This window comes from Notothenia rossii, assembly GCF_949606895.1.
Source record: "Notothenia rossii genome assembly, chromosome: 6".
NCBI classification, from domain to species: domain Eukaryota; kingdom Metazoa; phylum Chordata; class Actinopteri; order Perciformes; family Nototheniidae; genus Notothenia; species Notothenia rossii.
The window spans coordinates 16,684,519-16,703,067 of NC_136909.1; the positions used below are offsets into that span (position 1 = coordinate 16,684,519).

Genomic DNA, 18,549 nt, shown 5'->3' on the forward strand with positions numbered 1-18,549 from the left:
CTTACATACTCAATACTGTGGGCAATCCCCACAGGAGCAATTTGGGGTGAAGTGTCTCACCCAGGGGCACAACCACATGCTGACTGCAGTGGGGTTTGAACCTGTGCTCCCCTGATCCGAACACCAACGCACTAGTCCTCTGCACCACAGCCTACCCGGAATACACAAGGATTACACTGGGGGAGGGTTAACAGGCAGAGGCTTTAGTAGAATAATACTGCATAAAAATGAAGCCTGCATGACGCTTCCTTTGAGCGGGCTTTGTCCTTCAGTCATTATGACTACACAAGGACAACCACAGTGAAGGGAGAACATTGCCATTTGTATGTGAATGGTATGTAGAACTAACGTTGACTGACAGATAACATCACAATATACATCTAACATAAAAAAAAAAATGAACCATATATGTCATGTAATATATATAAGGCTGGAATGTATTTTTATTGTTTTTTTTCTTTCAGTTTTCCATGTTTTTTCAAAAGATATATATATATATATATATATATATATATATATATATATATATATATATATATATTAAACAGTACTACAATAACACCAATTGCTATTTTCTAGGCTGATCTTAATTGTACCTGCTGATTTCGATGTTGGTTCTTTCTAAGTATTATAACAGCATATACACATTATTGACATTTTCTTTAACCAAATATTAAATATCTTGTCGATACATATTAGAGAAAAATTATAGAGAACTCCATACCGTGTAGGTAGGCCTGAAATAGAGTCAAAGATTTATAATTATCCAATACTATTATTATTTTTATATAACGCTATTCATGAATCAGTATCAATTTCCAAGAATGTGAAGGTGTTTGTTTTGGATAATACTAGCTCCCACACTGAGCAGCGTCCTGCTGGCTGCTCACTACTGACAGCGCACGGAGCGAGATGACAGGGAGAGACGGCTACCATTACTCTGTTCAGCATGCATGGGAATGAATTACAATAGAATAAATAAAGTGTTTGTCTATGTAACTTGTTCCCAACGCACACAATACATTGTAATGAAAAGGCACTAGTGTTGTCACGATACCAATATTTTGGTTTCGATACCGATACCAAGTCAAGAATTGCGATTCCGATTCTTTTTCGATACTTTTCTTTAAAAAAGGGAAACAGTCTTAAATGTAATTAATGTGCTTCATTTAACACCAGAACCATAACACAAACTTTTAAACAATGAGAACAATACATTAAATAAATGACTAGAATTTGTATTAAATACAATTAAGCATCATCTATAAACAACTTTTTTGTTTTTCGCTTCTGGCGTCTTTTTTGTCAACAAGCCGAGGCGCAGCGGCAGTTGCACTCCCACTTGCAGCCATGCTTCTCGTTTTCTCACATGCTCTGGCAGCTAGCGCGTGCACGAGAGAGGGGAGGACCTTAGAGCCTGCTTGAGAGGGGAGGGACTGCAGGCACGGCTGCAGTGCAGTGATTGGAAGCAGAGCGCTGAACACACACGGTTCTTATTAAAACAGCGCTTTCTCACCGGAGTACTTTCCCCCGTCATTCTTAAAGCACCGATACTAATGAAACGGAGGAACCGTAACGTTTTTAACGGCAGGGCATCGCGGTACCTTTCAAGTATCGGTACACCGTGCAACACTAAAAGGCACAAGAAATCAAAACGATCTACAGACTTAAAAAATGGCAATCAGATGTTTGTTAGTGAGGATATATCTTATATATGAGCCTGGTGCACTGACCTCTCATTCCCGGGCTGAAACTCCGAGAGTAAGGAGGGCCGGCGGCGATGGGGCTGGGACAAGTGGGAGCTGTAGTCCCTGGCATGATGAGAGTGGAAGTCAACTAGTCCCACTTCCTGCAAGACAAACAACAACACGTTTTCAGCATGGACCATCCTTCTGAATGATGCAAAGAGCAAAGTGAATAAAAACATTTTAATTTCATGTAATTTGACCCCACTTCCTGCCTTTTTTTTTCTGTAATATCCAACTATTTTCTCTCCAGCGCTCATTAATCGCTCTCCTTCCATTTGTTTCTCACACAAGTGGGGTAACCCATGCCGCTACTGTAAGCTTTCCCCTCTGACAGTCAGGGATTGTGGGATACAGCCAGTCAACCCCCATCTCACCCTGAATGTGTTGACAAGAGGGAGTGCTAGGATTAACTACAGGTGCAGCTGTGGACATCCCGGGGGGTAGGCCTTGGCTTCTCCCGCCACAGAAGAACAAAAAAGTTCTTGCAAACACTGGAGGTCACTGAGTGAACTTGTACATCAGACAGCCGCCTGTTCTTTGAAGCACAGACAGCTTTGCCCCCAATACATAGAAGAACATAATCTTGATAATTAGGACATTTCTATGGAAATAATGGGGAAAGCCTTAATGTGTCTTCATGCTGTCAACATGAACTGTCAACTTGTACATCTAATGAGGGAACAGCTCTGTGTGCATAACATTGCAACCTGGGAAAGTTTTTGTTGGAAAAACACCAGTGGGGGCCCCTGGGGTCAGGCCTCTTTCCAGTGGATTAGAGTAATGCCCTGTTTACTAAATATTCAAGCAGGCAGAACCAGAATGACAGATTCAGTCAAATCTCTCAAAAGGGTTTCGGGGAAAAGGGAAGTTGATGAGTTCATGTGGAGCCCTTAAACACATTGTGTACCGGACCGCTTACCGTGTGTGCCCGTTGCAGCTGTAGTGGTAGACTGGCGGGGTTTGGGAGGTGCCGTGTGTCCACAGTCCTCCGGCCTGGCGGCCCAGACTGGGGATGAGAGGACATGCTGGCACAGCCGCTTCCTCTACAGGCAGGAAGTGGGTATGTCTGCAGAGCGGATGCTGTGCATTATTAGCTGTTTCTCTTAGCCATCAACCTGCGGAGAAAGAGAAAGAAAAAAAATTGCCATGAGACTTTATTTGTACTTGAGCAACCCTGGTGGCATGATTTTGGCCACATTCCTAAATGAAAAGAACAATGCACAAAACATTGTGCAATATGTGTGACGGTTGCTCGGGAACAATTTGATGTTTTCTGGCTCGCACCTCTGAAGTAGCTAGAGATGAAAGTGTGTGTCTGTCTGCTCCGGATATCAGAATGTCATCACCTCCCTGACACAGATGCTCCCCCTTCCATTGCTCCTAGTAAAGTAGTGAGAGTCCCTGCACCTGCTAGACTGAACCCCCCCTTCACTGCTTACTGAATAGCTCACTGTCCTCACACACTGAGGACTCACAGACAGACACGTCAAGCAGCCAGCCCGTAAACCAAGAATACTGACTTTAATGGGGCTTCACATGAAACATAAATAACTCAATGGCAGAAAGATATGTAGTCCATGAATGTCAGGCACTAGATTTTAACTCCAGGTGACATTATGCAAACTATATCGACCTCATTTACAAGGGTGCAACATATTGACCAAGAATGAAAACAAGTCAAAACTGGCACAAACCTGATGTAACACACTGAATGTTTACTTTCTCTGTAAAAGCTAAGGGAATATATGTTTATGGTTTACATATATAGGGAAATAAGAAAGGAAGTAAAGTAAGTTGAGTGAAAATAATGAGGCAAAAAATGAAGGGCCATAATTCTCTGACAGTGACCATGCAGTAGGGCTGTGCAATTAATTGTATTTTAATCTCGATTTTGGCTTGCAACGATTACGAAAACAACGTAATGGAAATAAAACGATTATTCTTATTTATTTTTTTTAATGTATTATTTTAATTAAAAAATAAAGGGTAATCATACTGTTCCAAAAACATTTTCAATAAATGTATGTTTTCAAAGTAAATGGATAATCGTTTTTAACTAATTAATAATCAATTATTGACCAAAATAATCGTGATTATAATGTTTGCCATAATCGCACAGCCCTACCATGCAGATAACATCACACACACGACAAAGGGAAATCTATGACAATAGCTTATGGCCTTATTATATCATATTTAAGGCTTTTAAATTCAACAAAAATTAAATGTTGACACAATGATGAGCTCTGGTCAGCTTTTTATAGCACCATTCTCAGACACTTAAAAAGCATGTGCTAGTAGTAGCAGTAGCAGTAGCAGTAGTAGTAGTAGTAGTAGTAGTAGTAGTAGTAGTAGTAATCATGACATATGTCCCTGTGACTCCTGCCAACAAAGAAATTAGGACTCCTGCCATTTCTAGGAGCCTCTGACTGATGACGCCTCTCTCATAGATCACATTTCAGCGCCGTACAAGCCACACAACAGGCACTTTGGCAGAAATATGGGCTCACAACATGGCAATGACTGAAATCTTTACAAGCAGTGCTTAAGGTGTACTGCTAAGCCACCACCACTGGGACCACATCCATAAAAAAAAGTAGAACCATTTTGGTTTGTAGATATGAGTGAGATTTGAAACAAAATGTAATGTCCCACTTCTATCAGTTTGTTTTGTATAAAGAATAATAACAGTAACAAAATTAATTGTTTACACATTTATTTAAAATCCAAATAAAAGACCAGTCATAGATGCGGTGTAGGACTGACACAACACTGCTGTTTGTCTGTTTGGAATCTGTGGTAGTGTTTATATAAATGTCAGTGCTGTCACAACCAAATGAGCATATTTGGAGGCACAGTGGGTTATTGTGGGAAATTACAATTTATGTAACAATTGGTTGAACTTAAATACATTGGTAACCGACAAACTGTAACACTAGCTCACTAATGCTAACACCAGGTCAGCTATTACCAGGCCCCTGAAGGTCCCATCCTAGATGTAGAGTAATCACTTCTGCAACAAATAGTAAACAAGCATTACTGGATCAATGAACACCACAAGGTTCAGGCCTACATTGTTGGTATAATAGAACCTATGGTAGAGTGCCAGCGTGCCAGTCTCTGTTGTCTGACTCTTCATACTGTACAAAGAGAGGCCTTATCTATCCTTGCTTCCTGCCTCACTGTCACAAATACAAAGTGTCACTTGATTTCAGTTACGCAGAAGGCTCTTTTACAAGAGGCTGAACACGGCTCTGGCATTAAGGAACAAAGGCGCTCTGTAAAAATCCTCAGAGAGGACAGGAGATAGAAAACACTGCTAAAGTTTTCATATTGGCTAAATAATTTTCATCTGTGTAGGGTAGTTGAAAACTGTGGCTTGAAATATTTTCAAAGAACTGGTGTATACTTGTCTTTATGAGAGACAGACAAAGAGACTAGATAAACCGACCACACAAAGGGAGGTGCTAACGTGATTGAGTAGACTAGTGAAGTTCTAGATGAACAAAACTAGGGATGCTCTGATCGCCAATTTCACTGGCGCTTCCACAAACAACAACCAACATAGTTATTACATTCAAATGAAGTACATTATTTAAGTTTACATTCACTTTGGACAATAACACGGGAGAAATGAGCGGAAGTGTTCTCTTTTCCTCTCTCCCTCTCCCGTCATAATTTTACGTCATGGGATCGGCTCTCGCGATCGGCATTTTTAGAGAGCACCGATCGATCGGCGGAGAGTTAGTATCGGCTGATATCGAAGCATCCCTGAACAAAACTCATGATGTTGACCAGCGTTTCGGCCAGGGGGGCGTCTTGCAGTCATTTGACGCCCTTATTCAGCTCGGGACGCCCTGAACTCGAGCCGAGGGCGTCCAAAAATATCAATAATTCGAGAGAAGATCGAGAATTTTTATCGCTTGAAATAACGAAAAGGAAAAAGGACAAGGACATCCCGCTGTTGGAGGGGCAACGGAGTCTGGTGGGATTCTTTTCGGAGTATTGAAGATCGTTTCCCCTACATCGGCGGTGCCTGCTACAGGACAACACGGAACGTGCGCGATTTGGACACGATGAGCCGTGCTAGTTGAGCACGCGCGTGAGCTGCGAGCATCAGAGCCTCGCAGCGGCGAAACTGAGGCTCCGTGGTAAACTGTGGTAACATGAAGAGCCGTTTGGGAGCCGAAACAGCCAGCGCTTTAAGAGAGCCGAGCCAAATGATCCGGCTCACTAACGTAATAAAGACAGTATCTATAAGGGACGGCTCAAGTCAAAATTCAAGCCCCCCCCCCCTTGGGGTAGACGCCCTCTCAGCCCTGGTCTGGTGGAAACACTGATATTGACATAGCATGCATATATGCACAACAGGGCAGACAAAAATGCCAGGGAGACAAAGAGAGGGAGAAATAAGCCATCCTCATTGGAAGCCTCTGTTTGATGACTGTCCAGTCCAGAGAGACTCCCCTGAGAACAAGTCAGAATGCAGTCACAAGATCTGCAGACAACATAAAAAACCTGAATCAAGATGAGAGGGTTAACACAATGAGAGAGCTTTGACATAAACTCTGAGGCGAATGGGGCCTTTCCAAGTGAGAGGCTAAACACATGCACTGGCACTGCTACAGACACCCACAGGCAAGTCCATGGCTCACTGCCAACACTGCGAATGAACCCGGTCACCTCCCTCTTTCTCAATCTAGCGTGCTTTCCTTTTCCCCTCTTTTTTTGCTTTTTGCACAGTGGAGTGGGCCTCAGCCTTCAGCGGTGCAAGCCAATATTTCATCCTCTTACCCCCCGCCCTTCCTCTCCATTTTAGGAATGGCTGTGGAAATACTAGCACACAGACGGCTTCAAGCCTGCCAAAGAGAGCAGGGCGCTGACTTCAAACAACAGATTCATTCTACTGACCTCGACAATTTTAGTCTACGGACATAAACAGTTAATCAAATCTCTTGTCTGACTCGGTAGCTTGATAGTTGAGCTCTAAAAAGAAAGTACAAAGGATTGAACAACACATAACATATTATAGATAAGAGCCTTGATAGCATGGCTTGGATCCAGATAGAGCAAGGGTGTGATCAGCCCATTATCACAACAACAATAATGTACTTTTATTGACATGCCAGTAATATATTATGCCAGTATTTCTAGATGAAAAATAGCATACTAGCGCATTAAGCTGTCAGTAAGGGATTCTACCAATACTGTTACAGCCAAAACAGATGATGGCTGCAGTCCAATATATGGATCTGTTGTGAAAAGGCAGATGAGTGCACTGTAATGGGCACAAGGCTGGGTCTGGGAACAACATCAGATGTCTATAAAGCAGTGCCCTAGAGAGCTTGGGGGGGGGGGGGGGGGGGGGCTGCTAGGACTCTCAGCCTAGGAATGTGGCACCCTGTCAGGTCTCATAAGGATTTATCTCCCTGGAGCCTCATTACAAAAGGCCCTGGACAAGGAGGCTCTTGCTTGCTTACCCTTTTCCCTCACTCGCCCTCAACATCAATACAGAGCTGCTCACAACCACTGTAAATGTAATTTAAATGTACACAAAACACTTTCTGAAGGATTTTCATATACTTTACTTGAGGCATGGGTGGTCAAATTCCCATGTAAAGTCCCACCTAAGATCCTTTAATTATACCAAGAACTAAGTCCTTCATTCAGAATACCTACAATACCATGTGTACAACACATATCCTGTACCTTCAATGAAAACATACATGTACATCTTCAGTTGATTCACCTTGTGGTAGTCCGCCAACATTTATTTCTGAATAAAATGGGACTTACAATGATCAGATTCAAATATTCTGCTTTATTGTCATATTCGATAAAACATTAAAAGTCTACGTATATACAGAAAATAGCCAGGTAAAATGACTGCTTTTTTTTTTTTTTTTTTTTTTAAAGGAGTGTGGTGGCCTAGAGAGCACAGCAAATGTTTAAGATCCAAACTGATGGTGTTAGAAAGGCAAAATGAATCAAAAAGGGGTCTGGCGCCTTTGAGGAAAGTATACATTTTACATTTTAATAACTTATTAGAATTGCCCATTCCATTCCCCAGTTGATTATAATGTTTAAAGTCCATAAGGACAGCACACTTTCCTTCAAAACTCACATCATTCGGTCTGCTTATTTCCACGTATGTACCACCATTGTTGTTCACACCCTGGTCACTTCACACATCGACTACTGCAGCTCTCTTCTCTTTGGTCTCCCTCTCAAGTCCATCCACAAACTTCAACTGATCCAGAACTCTGCTGCCCCCATCATCACCAGACCCCCCCCCCCCCCCCCACCCACAACAACACACCCACCCGCACCCTTAGGTCTTCTGCTTCCCTCCAACTCACTGCACCACCCTTCCGCTTTACCACCATGGGGTCCAGAGTAGGGCTGAACGATATATCGTGTCGTGGCGATAACCGTGATATGCGCAATATTCACATCGCAGGGACGTGTGATTTTATTATTTTTTTTAGGACGTGCGATCTTAAGTAGGTACATTAACTCAAACACGTCATGTTACAATTATTTTTGCTGCTTGCTACAAAAGGAAAACTTGCCCGGCTCTCATGTCAGGGGTACTTGAGTGAGTGACATGCAGGCTCTGCATGCACAGTAAACCACCAATCACAATCATTCTTGATCAGATCACAGCAGGCCCCGCCCCGCCAGTTTGCAGACCATCAAAGCACTGGTAAAAAATGAGCGAGGCACAAGGAGGTATAAAAAGGTTCTTCTCTTCTTCATTCACAGATGAACCCCCGTTTTTGAGGGTAAGCAACATGCATTATCATGACATGTTAGACCATGACTTAAGGTATGATGAGTCAACCAGTTAAGATCCCGACGTCTGTGAAATTCAAATCACGGCTCAAAACATATGTCTTTACACTGACATATCCACCCTGATCACCCTCATGACACATCCTCTGTTCTTACTGAATACATTGTCCTGTTTTTCTGCTGGTGTTTTGTTTTGTGTTTTTGTATCTCGTACCGTGACCCCTGAGAACCTTGAAAGGCACCTATACAAATAAAATGCTTTATTGTTTAGAAAAAACTTCTATTTGCATTTATTGGGGACATGGAAACTTGTGAAATAATTAAATTACTTTGTATTTCGAGTGAGAAACTGGTGTTTGACCAACATTCATACAGTCAGCACCAAGCAGTCTTTAAAACTACATATTGAGGAACTTCTGCATTGGCTTTTACATCATCTGCAGCGAGTCCTAAAGCATTCCTCACAGCTTTCCTCCTCGTCCACACTAATTTAGCATGGAAACAAAGCTCTTGCAATTAATCCCCTGAAGCTTCAGTATTTAGATCCCAAGAGGTTTTTTAAGGTCAGGGCGAAGAAACAAGGTCAATCTGAATAGTAAGCACCGTTTCTCAAGAATGACGCCTCTTAAATCCCTTAAGCCTTTTTCCAATTGACCTCACACATTTTTGGTTGAATCAATAATCTATATACTTCTCTACAACACTGTGATTACCAAGTGTAGCAGGTAAAGCATGTTGCTCATTTGCATTTTCCTTTCTCAATAATGTTTTGTCTGACTGCTTTCTGTGCAATATAAATCCCATTGTACTTTAACTGGTCTGTTCCTATGTGTCAACAACAGCATGACAATAAACAAACTAACCATCAAACTGAAGTAAAGAGGAAGATGTCGCAGTGCTACAGACATCAAGAGAAACTATAGAATGCAATTCCTGAAGAAATTGCTAGTGGGAATGCTTTATGCTGAAAATCTGACACTAAACTTTTGAAATGTAATGTGTAAGAAAAAAAGTGAATAATTTAGATTGAAATGATACATGAACACTGGGGGCTTGAATGTGTGATGAGAGAAGCAAAGAAAGTGAAAAGGCTTGGAATAGCAGCAGAATATTTGAACCGCAAACTTCTGAACTAACTTGATGGCGAATGATCTGTCGCCATGGCAACGGCATTTGATGACACCTCATAATACGCTTAGATGCGTTGATGGCTGCATTTTTACCAAACCTGTGAAGTTTTGGGCTGTTTGGAGTATTTTCACTGAAGTTATGAGAAAACAGTGTTTCAAGGCGAGCATTGTGTTGCCATGGCAACGGCATTTGAAGAAATCTCAAAACTGTCCCGTAGATGTCTTCACGGCTGGACTGTTAGCACACTTGTGACGTTTGAGTACTTTTTGAACATTTGCATAGGAGTTAAAAGGTGCTTGGTATTTTTATTATTGTTACTATCAGGGAATGTGCAACCAAACCCTGGTCTACCCAGTAGTAGCAGTAGTCAGATAGCTACTCCTGCTGATTTTATTTCTAGGTCTGGGTTGGGATCAATTCACTTAAATGTGCACAGTCTGTTACCTAAATTAGATTTTGTCCATATTTGGGCGAGCTCGACTGATGCTGATGTCATTGTCTTATCAGAAACGTGGCTAGATAAATCCATTTTGGCCTCTGACATTTACATAAATGGTTATAGTGTATATCGCACCGACCGTCCTAAAAAAGGTGGTGGCGTTGCCAATTATGTGAAAAATAAGTTTTGTGTAACCAAGATGGTTTCCAAATCTATTAGTAAACAACTAGAATTTTTAGCCGTGAATATCGAAGTAACAAAGGGTCAACAGGTCATGGTGGTGGGCTGCTACAGACTCCCCTCAGCTGTCAAGGACTCTTTATCTTCATTGGCAAAACTTTTATCTCAATTGCCTACAAGGAAATAGTGCTGCTTGGTGATTTTAATTGGGACTGGTTAACTTCTGTGTCAGAGGATTTTAAAAACCTGTGTACCGCTTTAAATATTACTCAGATTATAGATAGTCCTACTCGCCCAAATATTAAGTCCCCAAATAAATCCTCCTTAATTGATCTCATTTTAACAAATGTTCCACATAAATACTCATCTGTGGGAGTATTTGCTAATGATGTGAGTGACCACTGTGTTGTAGCCACAATTAGGGACACTAAGGTCCAAAAGGTTAAACCTTGTATCATCCTAAAAAGAGACAAAAAACACTTTGTGGAGCAGGGTTTTGCACATGATCTGTTTGATTTTGATTGGGGTAAAATCGATCTGTGTGCTGATATAGAAACTGCATGGTCTTATTTTTATCTTGGTTTTATGGAAATTATAGATAGACATGCACCTCTGCGTAAATTTAGAGTGAAGGGACGAGACAATAGTTGGTTTTCTGCTGAACTGTCCAGTCTCCTTCATGAGAGAAGCAATGCCTGGGCAAAGGCTAGGAAATCAGGCTCAGAGGTAGAATGGCCACGCTTTAGGCAGCTAAGAAATAGCTTCACATCGCAAATAAAAAGTGCTAATTGAAAGTACTATTTGTCAGTTACCACAGAAAACCTAAATAATCCTAGGAAATTTTGGAAAGCCATAAAACCGATTTCCACTGGTGATATCCCAAATGAGCTACCTCCGTGCCTCACCACAGTATCTGGCATTATATCAGACAGGGCTACTATGCTAAATTGCTTTAATAAGCATTTTGTGTCTTGTGGCTCTCTGTTTGATTCTGTCACTGACTGTGCTTCTGCTTCTGTGAACAGTCCAATCCCTGACTCTGAACAATGTGGTCTGGAAAACCCTTTCAGTTTTACTCCTTTTACGGTTGGTGTTGTTAATGAAGCATTATCCAAGTTAGATCCTAGGAAATCGGCTGGCCCGGACAACGTAGAACCCTTCTTTTTAAAGATAGCTGCAGATTTTATTGCTCCATCTCTTACTTCTCTTTTTAACCTCTCCCTCAGCACAAATACAATTCCAAAAGTATGGAATTCTGCTTATGTCTTGCCTTTACTGAAAGGAGGGGAGGCAACTATTTTAAATAACTATAGGCCAATCTCTAAATTGTCAGTTCTGGCTAAAGTACTCGAACGACTAGCGAGTGAGCAAGTAAAGGAGTTTTTATGTAAAAATGATATCCTGTCTAAACATCAGTCAGGCTTCAGAAAGAAACATAGCACCATCACTGCGACAATGAAAGTGGTGAATGACATTACTAGTATTTTAGATAATAAGCAGAGTTGTGCAGCTCTGTTTATTGACCTTACCAAAGCGTTTGACACCGTTGATCATCGCATCTTAAAGCAGAGGCTACTCAGTATTGGCATGTCCAGCCATGCAGTGGGGTGGTTTGTGAACTACCTCTCTGAAAGGTCCCAATGTGTTCATTTTGATGGGCTGTCTTCTGAGTGGTTAAACATTTCTAATAGTGTACCACAAGGTTCTGTTTTAGGTCCACTTTTATTCTCCATATATATCAACAGCTTAGGTGATAATGTGGATGAAGCTACTTTACATTTGTATGCGGATGATACCGTGATGTATTGTGCAGGTACCTCCATTAAGGAGGCGGTTGTTAAATTACAGGTTGTTTTTAACACTGTTCAGACTCAGCTCTCTGAACTAAAGCTTCTTTTAAATGTTGATAAAACCAAGGTAATGCTCTTTTCAAAAGCTAAAAATACACCAGAGCCTGTTTTAGATATTGTAACTACGCAAGGGAAAAAACTTGAACTGGTAACCTGTTATAAATAACTTGGTATCTGGCTTGATGACAGTCTCTCTTTTAAACTGCATGTCAATAACCTGCTAAAAAAACTGAGGGTTAGGCTAGGTTTCTTTTACAGAAACAAGTCCTGTTTCTCACTTGAGGCCAGGAAAAGGCTAGTCACTGTGACCTTTTTACCTGTGATGGACTATGGTGATCTGTTTTATATGAATGCACCGGCCAATTACCTGATCAAGTTAGATGCCCCCTATCACAGTGCACTGAGATTTGTGACAAACTGTAAAGCATTAACCCATCATCGTACCTTGTATGCAAGGGCAGGTTTGCTTTCACTAACTGTACGGCGGCTCAATCACTGGTATCTTTTTATTTACAAAGCAATGTTAGGGAAACTTCCATCCTAGATCTGCTCCCTGATCTCTCGGCGTATTGTAAATGGCTACTGCCTGAGATCGAATGCTGTGGTTGTATTAAATGTGCCAACTGCTAGGACTGTCTTAGGGAATACAGCTTTTAGATGCGCAGCTCCGCTAATTTGGAACAGTCTGCAAAAGGAATGGAAGCTGAGCAGTTTGGTTCCATTACATGTTTTTAAAGCAAGGTTAGATGTTATCCAATCGGAAACTGTTGGTATCTGTAAATGCTACTAGCTATACAAACTAGGGATGCACCGAATATTCGGCCGCCGAAAATTATCGGCCGAAAATGGTTTAAAAGGCTCTTTCGGCCGAAAGGGTTCTAGCACCGAAAAAATATCACCGAATGTCAGAGAACAGGGTTACGTTGGTAAGCTAACGTGTTGTTGTGATGACATAATCAAAACGCGGCGACAAGCACGGCGCGCGACCATGCTCGCGGCTGGCTCAAAGCCAACATGTCTGCCGCTTGGAGATATTTAAAAATATCAGAGAAAGAGGCGCGGATTGCGATTTGTAAAACGTGTTCAGCTGACATTTCTCGAGGGGGTGTAACTGCAAAGACTTTCACCACTTCGGGATTACTCCGCCACTTGAAATCAAAACACCCGGACAAATATGCGGAGTAAGATCAAATCACAAGCACTGACAGCGAGAGACTGTTCAGCGCTGCCTCTCATGTGCTTGATGAGAAGAGGAACAGACTTATGGCTGATAAAGCAGAGAAGCTACTGTTCATTAAAAAGAACCTGCCACTTTTCCTTAATAAGTAGACAAGGCTGGCTTATCATAAGCTTATCTAGTTCTAAATGTCTACTCTATACCCACTTTCCTCAACAATTTTCATTGTGAGTTATAATTCACCATCTCAGGTTATCATTAGGGGGAAATGACAGCAGCACAGTGTTCAATATATTGTACTTTCGTTATCTAAATGATACAATGTTGTTTACATTGCTCATGAGGACAGACCACCTTATTTGCAGATTCTTGAAATTGTAATTTAATTTGTAATTGGTTGTGGATTTTGTATCCAGTTTTCACTTTATGTATCTTTATACAATGTTTACTACTTTGCTTATGAGGACAGACAGCCTTATTTACAGATTCTTGAAATTCAATTGTAATTTCATTTGTAAATAGTTACATTCATGTGGATTTATCCAGTTTGCACATTTGCATGCACTTATAGGTGCATTTGTTGTTGTTGAAGGCCTGGCTGTTACAGTCTTTATTTACACTATTTTGTTGTAGGCCTACTGGCCTAGATGTTTATTTTAAAGCACCTTGGCTTTGTTCTGAATGCACTTTGTTGTAGTTATCCTACAGAGAAAAGAAAATGCACTTGACTTGGAATTAATGTACTGTATGCATTCAAAAGTGCTGAATAAATGTTTTATGGACCCATAATAGTGATTATTATTTAAGCTAAGTTTTGCCATAATCAGGTAGCTGAACAACCTTGGTAAAAAATGTATACATTATATATATATATATATATATATATATATATATATATATATATATATATATATATATATATATATATATATATATATTTCTATTAATCATTTTCGGCCTTTCGGCATTCGGCCAACTGTTTCCTATTTTCGGTATCGGTTTCGGCCAAGAATTTCCCATTCGGTGCACCCCTAATACAAACTGTAGTCAATGTAAATATGCCATATGATATCCTCTTTGTTTTTCTGTCATGTTTGTATTCATGTTGGAACCTACTTGCAGCAGGTCACCATTGAAAAAGAGGTCAATGATCTCAATGGGTTTTCCCCTGAATAAATAAAGGTTTTTGAATTGAATTGAGTTACAGCAACATCATGTTTTATGGCGAGGGATATGGTGAGATCTCAAATTTGGCGTAGAGCTGTTGAGGCATGGACCGGTGATATACAAGTGAAGATTGGGGGACGATTGGACCGTGTCCATTGGACTTATAGCGACATCATGTTTTATGGCGAGGGATGCGTTTCCATGGAAACGGCATATGGTGAGATGTCAGATTTGGCGTAGAGCTGTTGAGGCATGGACCGGTGATATACAAGTGAAGATTGGGGGATGATTGGACCGTGTCGATGGGACTTACAGCCACATCGTGTTTCATGGCGAGTGGTCCTTCGCCATGGCAACGGCATTTGATGACGCCCCCCTGGCGGAAACGCTGCCCTTATCACAGCCAAGCAGTAACATCCAAGACGATGCTGACAAGATGCAATCAACACTTTACTGGTAGACACTGTCACACTAAGATGAAAATGGGCAAGACGACACAACATCAATGCAGTCCACTTCTGACCTCAAACATAGCAGAAAAAAAGAACAATGGCTTAAATGTGTATGCTAAATACATCATCATATCTAACTTTGCAAACCTAGAAATGTAATGTTGCTAGCAGAATCAGAAAACCTTTAATTTCCAAATAATAAGGTCCTCCCACCATTACTTCGAAAGCAACAAAGCAAGATTTACTTACAGGGAAGTCAACTCTAACGCCAGCAGACGATATCATTGTTGCCAGGGTGTGCCAGCTTGATATAAAGTAAAGCTCCTGGCAGGCATGTGGCCGGAGTAATGCTACAAATACCAAACAGAAAGAACATCCCGACACTGAGCTCATCTTGCCTTACCTCCGCTCAACTTTCAGACAGGAAACCAGCAGTCACAACACACAGCACATGTGAGAAAAGTGTCAACACCAACAGTCAACTTTCACACGGCTGTAATTTGTGCTATGGAAAGAGGTGCAATCATCTACCTAAACCACAGCCAGTCACACCTTTCATTTTAAATGGGACCGAACGGCACACTTCCTATCATGTTAACGACAGTTTGTTTACAACCAACAGAACACCTGCAGCCTGAGCAAGGAGCCAAAAACAATGGAAGTTATTGTGAAACCAAAAAAGGAAGTAGTGTTGATATGTAAACAATGGTAAAATGCAGCACATAAAACCTCCATTTGGACTAGCTTTGGCTTTAACATCAGACATGATAGAGTTTAATTGTAACCAAAGTGAATACAACATTTTCAAAACATAACTGCATAAAATTAGTGTTTAGAACACTCACTAAACGTAGACCAAATGGGCCCAATAAATATATTCCCACTGCTTTGTCTGTCATTATTTTATGCAACAAAAGATACATCATTTGAGCTTTTGTCTAAAACCTTCCACATCATTTCTAATAGACTAAAGAGATTGTATATTAGAACAATTAGGTGTCGAAATGATGCCCTTTTTTGTCTTAGAGGTTACCTATAATGCAAAATCCACCTTTTCATGTCTTTAATACATTAATATGTCCCCTCTGTGTTAAGAGATTCATAAAGTGTCAAGAAAGAGATTCGCTCTCTTTTTGTCCTGATCCATTTATATAAAAACCTGTCCAGGTTATATGCAGAAATCCTGGGGTCAAATTGAATACCTTTTAAGACCTTTTTTAAGACCTTTCCATACATTTTAAGACCTCATCGCAACTTTGAGTTCTAACCGGTTACATTAGCGACACACTTTACCTCACATTTACTATATTGATTGTAAGATAGCACAACTAAACAGAGTGCAGACAGACTACTGAAGCCTCCTCTCCACATGAACTTCAACCTCTCTGTGAAGGTCAGGTTTAATGCAGTATGCTGCTTTGTTGCTTCTGTACTCTGTGCTCTTTCATTCCAGTAAAACTCCTCAGAAACCATTGGAAACCAGTATTTGACCAATAAACGAAACAATTGTCAAAACTTTGAACTATGAATTATATTAAACTTTGGTGAGCTTCAGCGGGGTAATGCCATAGGAGCTCCCTCACAAATACCCAGGGATTAAATTGGGATGGGGCTGTCCAGGGCTAAGCCCTGGCACATAGGACGATGCTCTGACGTCATCACCCTCACACATTTGTCATATGTTTACAAAAAACGATATATATGTTAAGACTTTTCTCGTTCTTAATATAGACTATATTTAGGTTCTATGTGTGTTGACTTTACTTTAAAATAGCAGATCTCTGTGACCGGATATAGTTTGGCTTAGACCCCGGCCCCACGAGGACGCATACGGTAAAACGCATACGCAAACTCAAAAAAGTCTTCCGTTCACACGCATTTGATTCATTAATGTGTCCGTTCACACTAGACCGCTGGAAATGCTGGAAACGCTGTAGTACATATGCCAGGCCTGTAAGTGGCGCTGCTGCCGCCACAAAATACACCAAAAGCAGCGAAGAAGATCCCGGAGCATGGTTGCCATGGTTGCCCTTCTGTTTATTCTCCGCGGTGGACGACGTGTTCTCCTGCTGTATATCTCTCAGGTAGTCCACCAGCAGATGAAAAACACCCACCTCTCTGCCTCTTCCAAGGGACGAGGGAACCGTGCGGCAGAAATTCCGTTAAAAAAAATGTTACGCCGGTCAACATGTCCGTTAAAGTTTAAATCTTCCGTACAAAATTAGAAGAGTGCCGATCAGAGGTCTTCTTTGTTATTTATTGAGCTTGAAAACAAATTGATGACGACTCTGTTCTCTGTATAATAATGTTTAATAAACGGTGCCTGCTTCTCTTTTCCTCCCCCTCTTCTGACAGCCCAGCAGCAGCAGGAGACGTTGGGAGAGGGAGGCGGGCTATTTCATCGTAATCAGAAAATGATCATATAGGGCTTACACAAGGAGCCGTTGGACCCCCAGAGCGTTGCGTATGCCGGTCTACCCACCTTGGGACCCCCCCCCCCACAGAACAGAGCAAGGCAACGAAACTTAAAATAAGAAGCAGCATTTTACGGCGCGCTATGGGGGCCGCCTTGAGGGGGTTTCCCGACATGTCGTTTCAGTAAATTAAAGGGCGTTTCATGTTGTCGTTGCTGTGGGACTTCTTAATACCTTGGAAAATGCCGTTTAATACTTTTTAATACTTTTTAAAAGCCTTAATTTTCGCTAAATTGATTTATCAACTTTTAATACTTTTTAAGACCCCGCGGACACCCTGCTGTCTGAAAATGAGCTGATTTTGGCCACTTTGTGATGTCACAATGTTTTTTGGGTTGTGCAACCAGTAGCCAATAACAAACAGAGGTAATGCATACCTTATCACCTGAATCTCCTCCTAGTGCACCATTTTCATTTTTTTCAACCAAACATCTCGCAGAGGGGCGTGGGGAGTGGCAGTTTCCTTTAAACATAACATACAACATCTATGATGCTGTGGTAACGTTTTTACATTGTAGTTTAGAGGTGTGGAAATCACTTTAGCGTTCAAAATTGCAGTTACTTCTTTCTTTTAGGTAAGTATTTATGTATCACAGTTGTGAGGTTGCAGTTTAACAAAACTAAGCCAAAGGAAAAAAACTGCCTTTTTTGCCTCCCAAATTAGCTGCAAGTGCAACCTTTATACCACATACGTTTTCTATCCCTAAACATTGATGTCTCCAATCACCGTACACCAGGTATCATTGTACAAACTAGGGCTGTCCCGAATACCATTTTTCGGGCTACAGATATTCGGTAGTAATCAGCAGCGAATATTCTGATATTCGGCGCGCCGGGGGGTTGGTAGTAATCAGCAGCGAATATTTGGCGCGCGCGTGCACGTTTTTATCATGTGTAATGTTACCGTTTAAAATGTGGATAAAGCAGCTTCTTCATGGCAACTGGAAAACAACTAAGCTAAGCTACTACTACTACTTACAGCATTCAGGTGATTTTTCATAGTTGTTGTGCCCAGAGTTTCCGTTAAAGTTTAAATCTTCCGGACAAAATGAGAAAAGTGCTGGACAAAGGTTATTTATTGAGCTTTAAAACAAATTGATATGATATTAAACAAACTAATTATAGTAGATTAACTA

The 18,549-nt window shown here is 41.1% G+C and overlaps 1 protein-coding gene across 9 annotated transcripts in view; it reads right to left on the bottom strand.

The window, feature by feature from the left end:
* The window catches only part of ncor2 (nuclear receptor corepressor 2), a 106,372-nt gene that overhangs the window by 70,105 nt on the left and 17,718 nt on the right, over nt 1–18,549 (bottom strand). For all 9 annotated transcript variants that reach the window (XM_079689425.1, XM_079689421.1, XM_079689422.1 and 6 more), the window contains exons 2-3: nt 2,668–2,863; nt 1,734–1,849 (exon numbers count right to left, since the gene is read on the bottom strand). In XM_079689425.1, coding sequence (XP_079545551.1) covers nt 1,734–1,849; nt 2,668–2,772 — 221 coding nt within the window. In that variant the 5' untranslated portion in view covers nt 2,773–2,863. The remainder of the gene's footprint in view (nt 1–1,733; nt 1,850–2,667; nt 2,864–18,549) is intronic.